General features: G+C 39.4%; 1 protein-coding gene across 1 annotated transcript in view; it reads left to right on the top strand.

Annotated features, from left to right (window-relative positions):
• Positions 1–2718: 2718 nt before the first annotated feature.
• EXOC2 (exocyst complex component 2) overlaps positions 2719–18786 on the top strand; it is a gene marked incomplete at both ends in the record, with an annotated part of 142375 nt that continues 126307 nt past the window's right edge. Inside the window, 3 exons of the mRNA XM_084228084.1 lie at positions 2719–2836; positions 6583–6759; positions 9682–9808. Coding sequence (XP_084084210.1) covers positions 2719–2836; positions 6583–6759; positions 9682–9808 — 422 coding nt within the window. The remainder of the gene's footprint in view (positions 2837–6582; positions 6760–9681; positions 9809–18786) is intronic.

The following is an 18786-nucleotide window of genomic DNA, read 5'->3' as shown; positions in this document are numbered from 1 at the left end:
CCTAAATACTCTGGTATGTAGTTATCAAGAACAAGGCCTTTCTCTTATTATAACAGTGTGTATTTATCTAAGCCCTATTACATAGTACAGTTATCAAGTCCTATTATATAGTACAGTTATCAAGTCATCTGTACTATCTGATCCAAGTTCAAATTCAAATGGTTGCATTTTTCCAATTATGCACTTGATCAAAACTTTTTTTCCCCCTGTTCTAGAATCCATCCAGGATCTCCCATTATATTTGATTGCAATGTCCCCTTAGTGTCCTTTATAGAGACTAGTTCTTTGTTCTATTTTTCTTGACCTTGACATTTTCACAGGCCAATAATGTCTATAAATTTAAGTTTATTTAAAGGGTGATTCTTTTGATCAGATTTGTGTTATGCATTTGTGGCAGGAACAGTCACAGAAATGAGGTTGGAGCTTCTCAATGTATCATATCAAGAAGGACATGATATCTGTTTATCTCAACACAGGTCATTCTGATCCCTTGGTTAAGATGAATTCTAGTAGATCTTTCTTTCATAGAGTTTCTTCCTTTTGTTATTAATTTGTGGAGAGCTACCTGAGGCTATATAAATATGTATATATATGCACATGTATATGTATTTTTACCAGACACTGGTTGGTAATACCCATTGGTAGTTTCTAATTGCATCTAATTGCATCTAATTGCACCTTATGTATTTATGAACAATCTATTGTAAGGGGAGATTTTGCCCCAATGTATTTGTTCATGTCTTTAGTATCTATAAGAAGTTAACCTTCATATATATATATATATATTATATATATATATATATATATATGAAACTCATCTTTTAATTGGGCTATTTTATTTTTTGCTATTTTTCTTTCCCATTTTGGTTTATTGATTTGTAGGAGTTTCTTATCTATTTTTGATAAAAATCCCTTATTGGATATGTAGCCTGCAAATATTTCCTACTATTCTGTTGGCTTCCTTTTCATTTTGTTGAGGATTTCCTTTACCATACAGAAGTTTTTCAGTTTGATATTGTCTGGCTTGTCTATTTTTGCTTTGCTGCTTTTGCTTATGGTGTAAAAATCCAAAAACAGTCATTGCCAAGAGCAACATAAAGAAATTTATTACCCTTTATCTTTTCTTCTAGGAGTTTTAGAATTCCAGGTCTTATGTTCAAGTCTTCAATCCATTTTGAGTTGATTTTTGTGTACAGGGTAAGATAGAGATCTAGTTTTACTCTTTTGCATTTGGATATCCAGTTTCCCAACACCAGAAAAATGCTTTTTTGAAAACTTTCATTTCTGTCACTTTTTTCCTTTCTGTACTTGAATGCTGTCACCTTGTCTTTTGACCATCAAAAGACTTGAGAGGTCATCCTCGCCCATGGTGTTGTGTCCCTTTATGTTTCATGTCACTTTTTCCTCTGGCTTTTAGGATTTTTGATTTCCTATTGATTTTCAGCAGTTTGATGGCAGTCTTCTCCCTGTGTCTTTCCTTTTGGGAGAGAATCCTTCTGTGAAGTATCTGTGGTCCTTTCTTTCTTAGGACTTTGATTTTTTTCAGAGAATGATATCCTATTCATCCAGACAGGGTGGAGTTGGGCAGGAATGGGTGACCCGCTTGCTGATATGGTGCAAGAGCAAGAGGAGGGCGAGGCCTGGCAAGTTCCGTTGTGTGACATGCAGGTTGACACATGATCACCCTGCTGTGCCTGGCATCCTCTTCTGTTTGGTTTCTTCAGAGACTAAACTTGTAATCTCCTGCCTGACAGCAGGTGACGGCAGGGGCCAGGCTGTCTAACTCCTCTGTAGAAAGATGTGCAGATCCAGAAAATTCTTGGGGTTTGGCTCTGGGCCCCACCCTCATCTCTGGGGGCATCTGTGCCTGGAACAGTTGAGGTCTACAGGGGTTTTTAGTGAGATTTTATTATTTATTGGTTGCCTACTTGCTATAAGCTTGGTACGGTGCTTTGCTAGGGCTATTCTATGTAATCTTAACTGTCACCCCAGCAAAGGTTCTTTTTTTAGCCCCATTTTACATGGATGAAAACAGAGGTTTACAGCAGAGTTAGTAAGTCAGGTCAGGACTTGAACACAGCTGTATTTAACCTCAGAAATTACACTTTTACCAACTCTGCTAGATTCAGAACAGTGAACAGCTAGGATGCACACATTTCTGCTTAGATGCCAGCATTTTAGGTTTTGCAAAAAGTGTCGGTGTATTGAAATGATCACTTTATAAAAGAGTGCCTGTACTAAGTATAATACAAAAATGAAGTAAAAGTCACTACATCTTGGACTATAAATGTAATTTAATATTTATGAATGCTATTAATCAGATTATCTTCCTCAAACACCTTTGAGAGGAGAACAGTTCCTGACAGATATTTGTGATTTAGGAGATGGAGGCATGGAACTAAATGGTGACATTAGATTCTATCTGTCATTATACTGAAAGTTGCTAGAACTGATGACTTTGTTTCCTGCTGTTTTCCTTGCAGTGCTAACTAGCGTACACTTAGCAAACTTAATGGCCAGTAGATATTGGTACTCAGGCTCAGTGACACCTGCTAACACCTGAACTGTATGTAAAGACTTCTTTTTCTATTTTGTTTCTGAAGGTCTAGAATTCTTGGATTTGGTCAATACTTATGTCACTTGACACTATACTTCTTTTTTCTCTCTTTTACAGATTGCTCTCTTTTACCAGATCACCAGTTTGCTCAAAAAAGCACGATGTCTCGAGCCCGACAACCCCCTCTTGTGACAGGAATCTCTCCAAATGAAGGAATACCATGGACAAAGGTCACCATTAGAGGAGAAAACCTGGGGACAGGCCCAACTGACCTTATAGGTAAGGATGAGGATACTGCAGGGCCTCTGGGGTTATCCTGTTTTTATGATGGGCAGTGGAGCAGGTGTCGTTTCAAAGTAGTGAAAATGACAACGCAGAATCAGTGTGGTGGGTACGGAACGATCTGAAGGAAAACGTGGCAATTACTTGGGTTTCTGATTTTGCTGTTAAAAATCATTACTTTCTCACATCTGATCTCCATTGTCTTAACACTGAGCCCTTCAGAAAGCTTCTTGCAGCAGAGATTTGTCTGCCTTTTCTCAACTTTGATCTCTCCTACCAAGATCGCCAGATCAACTGGCATGCTGCATCCCATACCTTAGTTTCCCCTCCACCCTGCAGCTGTATTCTTCCTTCATGCTCTGTGAATTATGCCCGGTCAGTTCCTCATGACTCCTCAGCTCTTCTAGACTCTGCCTGCTGGTGATTTCACGGCCACTTGGCTCTCGTTCACCCCAGCGATGAGAGCCTATCCACGCAGACATCCTCCCGGGGTCCCACTCCTGGCGATGTCAGCGGCCCCGTGGTTAGGGCACCCTTGAAAATGTTCCTGCTCTCTGTCCTCCCAGGCTCGAAACTTACATCCAAGAACCTCTTCAAATGAACCTCTACCCATGTCAATCTGTCTTTTCATTGGGGCTTCTCTAATGTTTACATATTTAGAGCAAGCGAAACTTCAGCTCTTGGGAGTAGTCTTTGTTTGGAAAGACAAGGGCATAAAGGACAGAAGCACAAAGGACAGAATGCATTTTAAACACAGCAGAAGGGTCCGTTAGAATTTCTTTGATCTAGGTGAGGGTCCACAGGCGCACACAGTATGTGGGAGGGGACCTAGTGTCTATGACTGAATGTGATTCTGACCCCCACACACATTTATCTGGGTTCAGGCACCCTGTCAACTCACTTCTTAACTTGTGAGGTTCCCATGGTGAAGTCCTAGAGATTGTGAGTTGGAGCTTGTTTTTCTTGCGTGACAGCTGTGGGGGAAATAGACTGGTTTTGGCCATCCACAGAAGCTTTTGAAAAGTCTAAGCAGATAGGAGCTTAGCACTATGTCGAATAACTGAGTTATGCACTTCAGCTACTTTTTTTCATGAGCGTTATTGAAATACATCCCATTTTATGTGGTTTGCTCTATAGTTTTAAAATTCTTAAGTAAATAAGACTTAAATACTTTTTTTTATGAAGATACTCTTATCTAATCCTATGTCTTAATATTTGACAGCGCTCATACTAGATTTTTCTGTGTCCAAACTGGAAAATTCCCCAGAATGCATGAAAATAGCCCATCCAGATGGAGGCTATGTCCCACATTGTAACTGGCAGTCATTGTGAGCTCTGCGTAAATTTCAATCTTGCTCTAGCTTCAGGCAGTGCTATTCTTATTTGACTAAGTGTGTATTACTCTTATAAATCTTGCCAGTTCAGCTTTCAACCTGCCTATGAATTGCCAAGAAACCATTTTTTAAAAAAGCAAACTTAACCTACTAAGTAATTTAAGTGTTTTTAACTCAGATGATATCTGCACTAGCCAAGTAAAACACTATAAAAACACTTTATTTGGAATTCTACAAGTTACTTTTAAAAGAAGATGTTATTATGTTTCATGAAGCAGATTTCTTAGCTCTCAGTAACCTAGCAAAAAATGTGCTTAAGAAATAGGCCTTATGATCTTATTTAATTTTCATGACATTTGAAATCATCTGTTTGAATCTTATGTTTAAATGGATGGCAATTATTCATTATTAATTTTAAATGCAGATCAGATTAGGTCAGAGGGACCTTGATAGTAGATACAGGTAGATGAATAAACTATTGTTCTGGGGAGTTTTTCCCCCCGACATACACCATCATCGGCATCATTCACATTTGTTCATCTGAACATGATTTTAAGACTTTATATGTACATCTGAAATCTACTCCTGTTCCTCAGTTTATCCTAAGAAAATTATTTCCTAGGGAACTTATTTTAGGGTTAACTTTACATTGTCCTGGCATTTATTGTTGAGTTATTCTCCTTTCTGAAGTGAATTAATATTTCAAATCATAAGAATCTTTTTAATATTATAAAGTTTAAAAATATTGTGTTCTCTATTGACCTGGAATGCTATCAAAATATCCACCTTCTATAGTAAACAATTTGCTGATTAAGACATTTCCCATTCATTTGAAAAATCCACAGACTGAATTATGTGTGCATAGAAATTACTTGAGCAAATATGCATTGATGAGTCTCCCAGTGCTTATCTAAGAGATGAATGGGAGATCCCAGGGGGATTTCAACCTCTTAAATTGTTTAAATTTTTTGTAACCTGGGTTGATTTTCAGGAAATGTATCAAAGACATACCCATTTTGAAAGAATAATTTGGAATTGTGAGGCCATTTAAAAATGTGTATTATGCACATTTTAGTAAACCAACCTAAAACTCAAGTTCAAAAGCTGTGATTAGAAGAGCAAAATTTAATATATGAATAAACAGTTGGTATCTTTGGGAAATCCCTAAAATTCATTATTTCAGTAAATGTAAATATTTCCAAAAGGGAGTCATTTTATCTCTTTATGGTTTGTAATATAGCAGTCTTACTAAATAGTGCTTTACGTTGTAACAAAAGATGGCTTGAGGCCCTCCCTGCAGTTTTTCAACCAAATTTGGCATTACTTGAGGTGTTTCTGGTAACTAAGAAAAAAATTGCAATTGTTAAAGTTAACCTCTGAGGGGTATAAAAAGTTAAGTGATGAGAAAAGTAAGTGTGAAGTAAGAATGAGTGTCACCTACATTTTGGTTGATTTTCTCCATAAATATTTATTACACCAGTCTCTATCTTGAGGAAACGGACAAAGGAAATAGGCGAGAGCCCAGTCTCCGTGTGTGCACACTAGGTGTTCTGCTTGGGTTCACATCTTCCCCTGCACTGTCTTTAAATGACTTTACTCATTATGGCCTATATTGTAATTTGTGCCGTATGGGCCCAAGATGCCATTCCTGGGCTGTCCTTTTCTGAGGCAGGTTTACTGTAAGAGCAGAGTGGGGAGGAGCTAACATTTCATCAGGGAACCCCTGGGCAGCGTGGGCTGCTAGGTGTGGACATGACAGGCAGCTTACTCAGGCGTCCAGGAATGCCCGAGGACATTGCTGCATTTACCAACCTCCAGCTCTGCTTAAAAAAATAAAGTATCTACTTTCATTCATTCTGTAATACCATGTATAATTAAACACGAGTAAAAGTATGTGCAGATTATTTTCAGGAGATGGATGAATATAGAATGTTTTTAGGGAATGATATATATACAATAAAATGCTTTAGAATTTTATATCAATAACTTAGACTTCAAATAATTGCAGTAGTTTTCCTTCTAATACTTATGAAAGCAACTTAAGAGTCTCACGGTTTAAGGAATGTGGTGCAGTCATAATTATTGTGATCATTCTTTTCTAATTCTACTGATGTTTGAAGAATCTTAAATATAATCTTAAAAGTATTTTAAATATTAGAAAAAACAGATAAGACAATAGAGACAAAAGAGACAAGCCTATAGAGACAACAGTGTATTAGCAAATGCAATTGAGTACATTCAATACTAGAAGTAACTATTGAATAAGGAGATATTTCTAGATTGATTTTTCAGTGCATAAGAAGGGTCTGACGATACTAACTCAAGAAGAATTTATCTTTTCCTGTCATAGACTTGTCTGAGGTCTGGTGATTCTTTTGAACTTAATTTTGTGCTCGCTTGCATTTTCAGGTTTGACAATTTGTGGACATAATTGCCTTCTGACAGCAGAATGGATGTCTGCAAGTAAGATAGTGTGTCGAGTGGGACAAGCCAAAAATGATAAAGGCGACATCATCGTCACCACCAAGTCAGGTGGCAAAGGAACCTCAACTGTCTCCTTCAAGCTCCTCAAGCCTGACAAAATAGGTATTGCCTTTCATGACTTTATTTTAAAGAGGAAAATAAAACTGGGTGTTGTCTTTTAAAATTTAAAACTGGTAAACTGGTATAAAATGTCTCCCCTCTCTTATTTCATTAACTTAGAGTCAGTTTTGTTTATTTGGACAGCATGGGCTATTGGTGAACATTTGCATTACTTTTCAAAAGGCATTTGCTGAGCTCACAGTGATACCAGGAGATGGCTGGCGTTCTCAATTCCCTACAAAATCTGTTCCTCTACTTACTGACATGCCAGGTTTAGCTCCTCAATCTCAAATATGATAATTGTACTTATTTCTGTTGTGCAGTTAAGATTTGAGGTGAAATAGCCTGATTTGGCCAGATTTGCAATAATAAAATGTGCGCTTTGCCTTTATTTTCTTCAGATGAAATGTTGTCTGCCCTGGACGCAGCTTTACACCTTGAAATGAGAAATAACCATCCTTTGCACTCAGTTACCTTTTAAATGCACTTAACACTTGCTTCCTCCTCTCAGGAGTGGTTAAAATCTTGGTCTAGAGGTCAAGACTCTGAATACTAATTTGGGCTTCAGCACCGTTAGCATTGTAACTTCAGCACTATTTTCTCCATGTGTAAAGCAGAATCATTGTATTACCTATCTCAGAGGATTAAATGAGTTAGAACATATGTGACATTTGCTTAGCATAGCCCCTTACACAAGGTAAATAAGTGCTCAATAAGTTCAATATGCTTAATTGGTTTTTTTTTTTTTTTTTTTTTTTTTTATTTTTTTTATAAATTTTATTGTTATATTCCCCATACAATTGCAGCCCCCCATTCTGACCCCAATCCCTCCCCTCCCGCCCCCGCCCCCCTAAAAGTGTCTCTGGTTCATAGTTTTTTGTTGATTTTGATTTTCACTTTCTTATAGTTATTCATTTTCCTGGTCCCTTATTTAAGTTTTCTAGATTCCTGCTATGAGTGAGACCATCCGGTATTTTTCTTTTTCTTTTTGGCTTATTTCGCTGAGCATGATCCCTTCCAGCGCCATCCATGTTGCAGCAAATTGCATGTGTTTATCTTTTTTGAATGCTGAGTAATATTCCATGGTATATATGTACCACATCTTCTTGATCCAGTCATCTATTTTTGGGCATTTGGGTTGTTTCCAAAGCTTAGCTATTGTAAACAGTGCTGCTATAAACATAGGGGTGCAGGTGTTCTTTGGAATTGATGTTTCTGTGTCCTTTGGGTAAATACCTAGGAGTGGAATTGCTGGGTCATATGGAAGCTCTATGTTTAGTAGGTCCAGAAATCTCCACACAGCTTTCCACAGTGGTTGGACCAGTTTGCACTCCCACCAACAGTGCAGAAGAGTTCCTTTTTCTCCACACCCTCGCCAACATTTGTTGTTGCTAGTTTTTTTAATATGTGCCATTCTCACTGGTGTAAGATGGTATCTCATGGTAGTTTTGATTTGCATTTCCCTGATGACAAGTGATGTTGAACATTTTTTCATATGCCTGTTGGCCATTTGCATTTCCTCTTCAGAGAAGTTTCTTTTAAGCTCTTCTGCCCATTTTTTGACTGGATTATTTTCTTTGTTGTTGTTGAGTCTCATTAATTGTTATTCTCATAGCTGTTTCTATGCACGGCCATCCTCCCCACAAAAGCATAGTATCAGATTCAGCTTTGAGATTTATAATGTCTTCTTGAACACAACCAGTACCACATAAATGTTTACATAATGTAGGAATCTCACAGGTATAATTAGATCCAGGCCATACTTCTCCCTCATATAGAAGCATAAATAATCATACAAATTGTCTTTGTTTTTAAATCTTAGAGCATCAGCCGTTCTGTAGCATTACTTCCTTAAATTCCTAGCCTTTTTTTTTTTTCCTATAAATGAAAATTTAAGGAAGGAAGTTAAGGGGAAATTAAAAATGGCGTGTATGTATACATATATAAGTACATATCTAATATCCCTGTTATTTGCACTCATTTTTTACTTAATGTATTTAAAAGCTGAACTGTGATTGAAGCAAAAATTTGTTATCAGTTTTCCAGAAGAATTGAAACCACTTTTCACAGATTCCAGCACCATCTTGCATCTTGTTTATGTGACAGATAAAGAAAACTTACTTGAAAGTATTAATTTTGTTCAAAACACCTACTCAGGATCGATCACAGTGAGGAAAAATAAGGGCTTCCTCATCTAGACTCAGGCCAAGTAGACTTGAGCATAGCTTCTGACAAATCCTTTGCTTAGCTGTTGAGAGACAATGGGCCTGATGATAGTTGTGGGCTTGCAGAGGTCAAAGGTTGCACAGAGTGAAGTTGCCTGGTATGAGTACCCTTCCTTTGTGAATCCTTCCTGGCCCACATGAGCACTTTGTGGGTTTCTTTCCATGGCCAGGGTGAGTAATGCAGTACTTAGTCACCTTGAAGAGAGGATTTTTTCCAGAAATTTTACATTTTATTCACAGGGTCTACCTAGTCATTATTCCTGAATATCCTAGGCATATCCTTGGCACAAGCCGTGGCATTTCTTGTAAAGTATTTGAATGATTTCTTTATAGAAGGAATTGCTGAATAGCTTGCTGAATTTACCAAATGAATTGTAAGTTTATTATTTGGAAAATAATTTGTCTTAACAGGACTTTTTCTCAGTGATTTGTTTGCCTTCCCTATTGGATAACGTACAATGGAACCATGAACCAGAGGTGTTAATGTTGCCTTCTTATAGAGTCTTAGCGTTTTTAGTTAAGCCCCTATCCATTTAGAAAGAAATTTGGAACTTTGTTCCCTCAGAGCTCATAGAAATTACCTTAGCATGCATCCTGTAGGTCCTTCAAAAGTATAGTAACATGGCAAGACTGAGTGTGGAGTGAGGGGTCAGGGGTGGGGTCTGGCATCTGGTTAAGTATGTGCCCCTTACTTTGGCAGGTATTCTGGATCAGTCTGCGGTGTGGGTTGATGAAATGAATTATTACGACATGCGCACTGACAGGAACAAAGGCATCCCGCCCCTGTCCCTCCGTCCTGCGAATCCACTTGGCATTGACATTGAAAAGTGAGTACTTCCTGTGCTCAGTTTTCTTTTATTTTTATTGATAGAGAGTTGTTCAAACTGGGGCAGGAGTTGGGAGAGGGGGAATGACTTACTTAGCTCTTTTGTTTCCTTGGGTTTATATTTTGTGAGGAAGAAAAGTGTCTTGAAACGTGTTAATAACTAATATTTTTCATGGTCTGAGAATTAATACATTATCTGGAGTTGGTCAGTTTAAATATTTAGATGGTGCTTGAGATCGGGATAGAATTTTCCATGTGCTTGATTTTTGTGGAAATATGTCAGAGTAGTGTCATCTTTGCTTTTGTTCACAACTCCTTCCTTTAATTCACACGTAGCCCAGACATGCCCTCACTCCCAAAACAGTGGCAGGTAAATGACATCTTTCAAGATGTCTTGTAACCAGTCTAGAATTTTCTTTTCTCAGGGTCTAGTATATGTTTTAGTAGCTTTCACAGTTAGTACCTTTATCCTGATATCTTATCTAACAAGTCATCTAACACATTAGTTGTGTCTACTTTCATTTCTGTCTTTACTGAGTCTGCTGGTGAAGTTCTATGCCAAGTATTGCTCCATAAACACTTACTGAAAGTGACAAATTAGTTCTTTAAACATGTTAACTTTAGCTTTAATATTAGGTTTTTCTAGGAATAGAGAAAAGTCTCCTCTAATCTTTATATATTTAACCTTCAAGCCTTCACTTGAAGGACCATTAGGAATACAAATAGTAAGCTTCTTTTCCATCTGCTTGGTTTTACCCCGGCCCAGAGAGAGAGAAAGCACTTGTGTTTATCTTGTGAGGGTATTGTGCAAATGTCCTGGGGCCTTGCTGTTTCTAGGGAGCTTCAAGCCCTAGGTCACAGCTTTGCAGCAACTGGGCAGCACAGGTCATTCTGGGGTCGATTTAGGGATTTCAGTGCTCCATAAATTAAGAGTTTAAGGTTAGGAAAGTCCAGAAAAGAATGCTAGGTATTAGATTACTTAAGCAATTTCAAGCAAGAATAGACTTTGCAGAAGGAAAGCAAACCATTCAGCAATCTCCTTCCACTGCCTCCCGCTAAAGACCTGGAGAGCAGAAGGTCCCTTTGATCCTTTCTTCATAAGGAGGTACAGTTTCATATGTCGGCACTAGGAGCATAGGGATATTATGTGAATTTTCTATGACCCTTAGACAAAACTATCAAAGTTAGGAGTAGAACAAACATTGACTGTCATAAAATTTCTTAATTTTTAGTTTGGCACATAGTTCATATTTGATCTCTTCACTTTCTCGCGTCCTCTCACTCTTGGGTTGTCTTTACTATTCCTGTTGCTGCTGCCACCTAAAGGGAGTGGGTGAGCTTGAACTCACTCCAGTGAGATTTTGTGTTAATTCCTTCCAGGGCAATCCTCTGGTGGCACTGATGACAGCAGCCAGGAGTAATGGCCCTAAAAGTACTTGACGCCTTAAAATTTTCCTGTCTGTCTTCTCTGAAAGGTAGTGTGATTTAGTCTGGAGCCAAACTCTCGGCTCAAATCATGACTCTATTATTTACTAGCAGTATGATTTTGAGCCAATTAGTTAACTTCTCTTTGCCCCAGTTTTCTTAGGTATAAAGTGGACTAACTGGGTTACAGGATGGCTTTATAGATTCAATGCTGGTGAATATTTAAAATAGAATAGTGTCTCCTTCATAGCAAGTGCTTCATAAATATTAGTCATTTTTATTATGAATCTTTGATCTTCTTGCTTATATATGATTAATTGCTCAGCCACTTAGGAAAAGAATCTTTTTAACGACTTAAGATTTCAGGGTAATTATATCTTAAAATAGCATAATGTACATTCATCCAAGAAGTGCTTAAATCAGGATGAAATTAACAATATGAATAAATGTATCAAAAACAAGGTCCATTTATATGCTCCCTAAAAAAGACTTGCATCAGATGTAAGCACATGTACAGACTGGAAGTGATGGAATGGAAAAAGATGTTCTATGCAGATGGACACTGAGAGATAAGTGGGATAGCTATACTTATTGCAGACAAAGCAGACTTTAAAATAAAGTCCATTATAAGAGAAAAAGAAGGATGTTACACCATGATAACGGGGTCAATCCAGTAAGAGGCTATAACATTTGTAATTATTTATGCACCCAACATAGGGACACCAAAATATATAAAGTGAATATTCACAAACCTAAAGGGAGAAAATACAGCAATACAAATATATTGGGGACTTTGATACCATAATACATCAATGGATAGATTGGCCACCCATGGAAAATCCAGGTTAGATGGACTTAGAAGATAAACACAGGACATTCCATCCCAAAACAGCAGAATATACTTTCTTCTCAAGAGCACAGTGAATATTCTCCAGGATGGCTTATATGTCAGACCACAAGGAAAGTTTTAATATATTTAGGAAGAATGATACCCTCTCAAACATTTTTTTCTAATCACAGTGGTATGAATTTAACCAAGCAGGTGAAAGACAGGCCCAGAAAAATGCACAGCAAATCAACTAGGATCTGAAAACTATAGGATATTGATAAAAGAAATTGAAGAAGACTCAAATAAATGGATAGAAACTCTGTATTCCTGCATCAGAAGAATTAATATTGTTAAAATGTCCATACTGTGCAAGGCAGTCTATAGATTCAGTATAATCCCTATCAAAATTCCAAAGGCATTTGTCACAGAAATAGAACAAATAATGTTAATATTTGTGCCCCAAATATTTGGGTCACAAATGCCCCAAATAGGCAAAACAGTGTTGAGAAGAACAAAGCAATAGTAACCAAAACTGTGTGGTTTTGGCATCAAAACACAGAGATCAATGGAACAGAAATGAGAGCCCAGAAATAAACCCACATACGGTCAATTAATTTACAACAGAGGGGCCAAGAATATACAATGGGAAAAGACAGTCTCTGCAATAAATGGTGTTGGGACAATTGGACCGTCACTTGCCAAAGAATGAAACCATACCTCTGTGTTACCCCATGCAACAAAATTAAGTCAAATAGATTAAAGATGTGAGACTGACACGTAAAACTTCTAGAAGAAAATAGGGGTGATGATTTTGTGGATTTGACAAACAAAAGGCAACAAAAGCAAGTAGAAATGATGGGACTATGACAAGCTAAACAGCTTCTGCACAGCAAAGGAAAACATCAGCAAAATGAAAAGGCAGCTTACTAAGTAGGAGAAATTATCCGCAAATCATGGACCTGAATTCATACTTCTTGATCCCTAAGCTATGCATGAGCAGAGCAGTCCACAGACAAGGGGATAGTCAATGACCGGCAAGTAGTATTTGAGTAACTCCTCTGGACCCGTTCTTCACATGTGTTATCTTGGCAAATTTTATCACTTTGAAGTAGGTGATGATAATCTCTATTTACATTATACCTTAAAAAAAGAGTTCAGGGCAGTAAATTGTATTCCTATCTTAAAATGTACATTACTTAAAGAAATACTTAAAGGGGTAAAATGAACCATGGTATTTCTTCCAAGTTCTTTCTTAAGTTTCGGTAATATTTGCTCAGTCAGGGCATAATAGGATAATTTTTGAAAGCCTTGACTCTCATACAAACGCAAAATGAACACATCAGAAGTTTGATTTAACTTGTAATTAATGGACAAACCAATAAAATGTTAAAACCAATTCAAAAGTAATTCCAGAGGACAGATGAAATAGGCCTGGGAATGCTGAAGGATATAAAGTAGGCTTCTTCCACAGCCTGGGGAGCAGCGGGGTCTTGATATGACAGCCCTTTCTATGACCAAGTTGTAGGGTAAGTGATTGTCAGGCTTTTCTGCCCTCCCGCCGTTAGGATTGATGATGGATCCCTGTGGTCCTGAATGCATGCCTGATGGCGGGCACCTGGAGTAGGGTGTGGGCATATGTAGGTGGGCTGAGACTGGGCCTATAAGGGCAGTGTCACAGGGAAAGGAACTACCAGAAGAAGAATAAGTGAGAGAGCGGAATGGAACCAGCAGAAGAGAGAGAACGAGACCACGAGAGAACGCTGGAGAGCCCAGAAAGAGTGAAGATTCGCTGGGGGTTTGGGGACTGCTAGCCTCCTGGTCCCCTGGGACCCCTGCCTGCCATGTACCTGGCAAAATCCCAAATAAAGTCTGAAAAAGCCTCTGAGGGCCCCAGGATTCTCCTTTACCCCTCTGCATAGGATCATAGAGATCTTGCACTGTGCCCATCCTGCCACTACAGTTGGTGTAAGTCAGCAGGATGATTCCATGCAGATGGGTATGGAGCCCTCTGAAGACTTAAGGAGGGACTGAGGAGTAGCAGACTGAGCCTGTGACAGCGCTGGAGGCACCATGGCAGCACAGGTGGTGACCAAAGACAAGGAGCTGTAGGAAGAGCTAAAGATGCTGCAAGAGTGCAGCATCAGGGGACCAGGTCTGGAAAGTGCAGGACGAGACCTCGAGTGGAGGAGGAGACAGCCCTGGAGGACCAGCCCACCACCCCAGAGGCAGCAGAATCATAGACGATAACACAATTCAGAGTTCACCCAGTGCTGACGCAGGGAAAAGCTAATGGACTTGGACTGAGAAATCCCACCAGAAGGCGGAGAAACTTTGGCAGGTTAATGTTATGTTTTTGGGACCCTCGGGGTGGATGGTATCATTTGTAAACCCCAGAAGATGAAAATCAAGGCATGGGGCAGGCGTGAGAAGAGCCCATGGTTGCCTGAGGGAAGAGCCCTTGCCAAGTTCTCTGCAGCCAGGCAGAGATGTATTAAAAAAGTGAACTTAGAGAAGGCAAGAGCTGGTGCTAAAATTGGGAAGCCCTGAGCAGCTGTTAAGCAGCCTAAGTATGCTAAAGAAGGTCAGTGCAGTGAGTCTTTTAAAATCACCTGTGGGTGATGCCCCTGTTCATTGTTAAGTGAGGGTAAGGAACCCATTCTTGAGGGACGGGTGGAGAACTTGGCTTGTGGTGGAGCCCACAGCTAAAGAGGGGACCCAAGAGAGGCCGCATGTGGAGTTAGTATCCTGGGTGCCCGACCCATGTGCCTGTGCAAAGGATTGGCCTGAGTGCAGGGGTCTGCATGTCATACTGGTGGCTATGAAAGCTGAGTGTTGGAATGACTGCAGATAGAAACTGTGAGGATTAGGTGATTACCCCCAAAGAGTACAGAATCACCAATCCAAGAGTGAGTGCATCCTGGGGGTGGATGTGGCGTGTGGCTTGTGGCTGAGGCCACAGCCGGAGAAGGCTAGGAAGCCAGACGGCTCCTGACGTGTGATGGCAGAGGCCTGAGTGGTTCCCCCGCTTGCATGAGCAATGCCTTTGGCAGCAGACATGGTGCTGTGGAGTACTGCGGAGTATGGTGGAGTATGGTGGAGTGTGGCGGAGTACAGCTAAAACACCAACACGGCTGCTTGAACTAGTGATGAACCTACCTGATTTGGGATGGTTGCATTACACAAGTTCTGCCCAGGCCCCAGGCCCCAGGCCCCTAATCACAGTCAGCTCTCCACAGCCAATTTCTGTTTCTAGAACAGAGCTGCAAAATAGAGACAAAGAAAGGCAGAGATCTGCAGAATCAGAACCTGGGAAGAGCCGGTGATCTTTTTGTCCACTTAAAGTCTTTTGCAGTTTTTCCAGCCCAAAGAAAGGAATGATACAACAGGAAGCAAGAAAAGGAAAGATGAGGTATAGAGACCAAGTGCTTTTGGTCAAAAAGTGGTGTTTTCCTTTTTTCAAAGTATTGCCTGGAAAATGGCATTTATTTTATTGGATCCTTTGACTTCAGTTAGGGAAGTCTTATTTTAGAAAAAAGAGAAAAGAAAAAGCGATGTCAAAATGTTGGTGTTGGATTTGTCTCGACTCACTTCATAGTTTTTAGGTAAAAGCTTTGGTCTTGCAGAAAGCGGTTTTACATTCAGGTAAGAATCCCTAAGATCATTTCCCTTACTGGTTTTAATTTCTGTTTATTAATGTCATTTAGGGGCTTGGGTTATAATTAAAAAGCTGGAGGGGACCTACTTTTAATTTTGTTTTAAATGTCATTGGAGAAGTAGTAACATGGTTTTAAATATTGCTTGATTATTGAAATGCATTAATTGAGATGGTTTCAAGAATTACGAGGACTTGTTACAAAATCCTGTGGTCCCGATGAATTATCAGATTAAAGTGGTGAGGTCGCTTTTGGAAGATGACTCAGGCCCCGGTAATTGCCACATGAATATTTATGGGAATTCTCTTTGGACAGTAAAATGGACGAGGTGGAATCATGAGGGACCCTGGGAGTGACGGTCAGTTCATTTGAATATGAAAAAGAATGTGGGAGTAACGGAATATAATTTTCTCATTGCTTTTTGGTGTGAGTCAGAGTTTAATAAATATTTTACTGGTGTGCCCAGCGTGCCTGCTGTTGTCTTTCAGCCCACAGGTTTAACAACTGGCATTTACTGGCCACCTCCAACTGCTAAGGCCCTTCATATTCCTGCATTTTTAACTGATGTTTTGCACACATGGTGCCTTGATACTTATAAAAATGTTACTAATTGCTCAGAAAAAAAACAACTTCACTTTGAACTGAGACTAGGATTTGCTTGTAAAAAGTCTGTATTTCTGATTTATTATACCGATTGTCACAAATATATGTGTTCCTTGCACAGCTTAATTTGTAATGGGGACAAACTATTTAAACTGGAAAAGAAGGTAAAAGTAAGTTCATAGTCAGTGAAAGTGTTCACTGAGTTTTATTTCTTAATAGTGCTGTTTGCCTACCACGAGGATGCTGTTAAGTAATGTTTCTGGAAATGGCACATTTATGGGCATGAGGGTACACAGGGGAAGTGTTGCCCCCATTTCTATATGAGCTGCTTTTGGTGTGAAATTTTTGTCTGGGTATGGCTTTCTGGACTAGTCAATGCATCTCTAATGTTTTTATTTCCACAAAAGGTGGGCAACTTTCTGCAGTTACCCTTAGAAATCTCGGAAAGGTAGAAAAAATAATTCTTAATGTGAATGTAGAAGACAAGAGCCTGGGCTAATTGTATGTTTTCGACATTTCATAAAAGCAGATTTGTGGGCTGGATGTGGTGCCTGAGACCAGCAAATGGGTCAGACTGAGAAATTGAAAAAAGGAAAACCCACATGCATGTAGCACATGCTCCTGATGTTCAGTACAACAGAGTGAGAACAATGGTGCCACAAACTGAAAGTGAAAGGAGGGGTGCTGCCCACACTGAGGAGGTACGCAGGCTGTCACTGTGCTTGCCTCCTCCCCAGCCCTCTGTCCTCAGCCCACCTACTCAAGAAAACCCGTTCTCGGCAGTGCCAGCAGCTGCGCCACTGCAGCCAGACCTCATTCCAGGTTGGGGGGGGGGGGGCAAATATAGTCTTTCTTAGATGATTTTGGTCATTTTGCTCGCTCATGGGTCATGGCTACAGATGGTTCCCATGCTTGAACACAAATGCTCATATGTGAAAAGCATTCCTCTTCCCTTCCTATCTGCCCACTCAACCCCTCTACCTGAGTCTTCCCCTGGCATAGCCTAAACCTTTCAGGAGATCAAAACCTGAGCTTACACTGCCATCTAATGGATAGCACATATTTTAGGGGTGACGACAGTTGACAGCTACTGAAACTGTGTTTTGATTCCTTGATGAAAATATTTCGTGAGTTGACAGAATACATGTTGCTCTCACTGTCCAGCTCCTTGTTAGTTGATTTGAAGCATAGGTGCGCTTTTGAATCACTCAGAATATGTCTTGCTTTTATTGACTAGGCTGTCACTTCACTGGGTACGTTTAAGGCTAAAATCTAGTTATTGGGAACAAACATTGAAGTTTTGACTCTGTTCTTTGTTGCTGTTGCCACAGTGTTTCTTCCCTTCCTGGTGCTCACGGGAAGCAATTGTCTGTGTTCTAAATCAAGTCTCCACCCTTCTCCTAAATTTGTGTCTTTCTAAATTTGTGGTTGTGGTTTTATTTCATCCCTAAGATTGTCCAGTTCCTTACTTGTCGGTGTGCCAGATTCTAATCGCTACTATTTCCTGCAGCCTCTCTGAGGCTGTTTCCCCACTGTGGCATTGGGATGTTGAACTCACTGTGTTGTTGGCAGAATCAAGTAAAATGATACCTAGAACATTTGTCTGTGAACTCTAAAGACCTGACTATGAAGAATAATACCAACAGCAAATAACAATCTTGAATATTTATTATGTTGGAGACTGCAAACCTTCACTTGCATTATCAACTTTAATCCTCCAACTGTTCCTCAAGGGTCACTTATTTCTCTTGAATAAAGGAAAACTTAAGAGAGGATAAATAATTTCCCCAAGGGTATACAGACCAATAACAGTGGACATTGAGATTGACCCCAGAGCTGTGTTTTCACAGGAACATGTTGTTAGCCTTCCCATTATATCAATGTATCGATACCTCAAAAAGCAGGGGACAACCTGCTTTGTGGATGTGCTCCCCACTGAGCTTCCTGGCTCCTGGCATTGTCCTACATTGTCTGTTTCACAGTCATTGTGTGGTATTTGTATGAAAGACCAGTAATGTATTTAGGCATATATTTTGGGATAGAACATTGACTGGGAGACTTCTCACTGCAAATAACACAAAATGAAAATTGCTATTGACTTAAGCAAAAAAGAAATTTATTTTCTCATAATGGAGAAAGTCCAGAGATGGCGGACTCTGACTGCTGAGTCTGTGACTCTCTAATGTCACCCAGATGTCAGGACCCTGGCTTTGCTGTCAGCTGCTCTTAGCATGACTGATGTCCTTCATAATTGCAGATAGTGCTGGAAATTTCTGGTGTTGGAACAATATCCAACACATAATAATACTATCATAAAAGTATAATAGTATTGAAACAATTTTAATACACAACCAATAAAACACAATGATATCTAGAGGTGGAAAGATGGCATCTCTTTTGATTTTCCTTCTTAAAAGTATGGAGCCCTTTTCTAGAAATGTCCCAGCAGTTATTCCCTCAGACATCATT

Source organism: Talpa europaea (assembly GCF_964194135.1).
Source record: "Talpa europaea genome assembly, chromosome: 2".
Taxonomy (NCBI): Eukaryota; Metazoa; Chordata; class Mammalia; order Eulipotyphla; family Talpidae; genus Talpa; species Talpa europaea.
The sequence above is the reverse complement of the archived record's forward strand: the minus strand, read 5'-3'. Positions and strand labels throughout refer to the sequence as shown.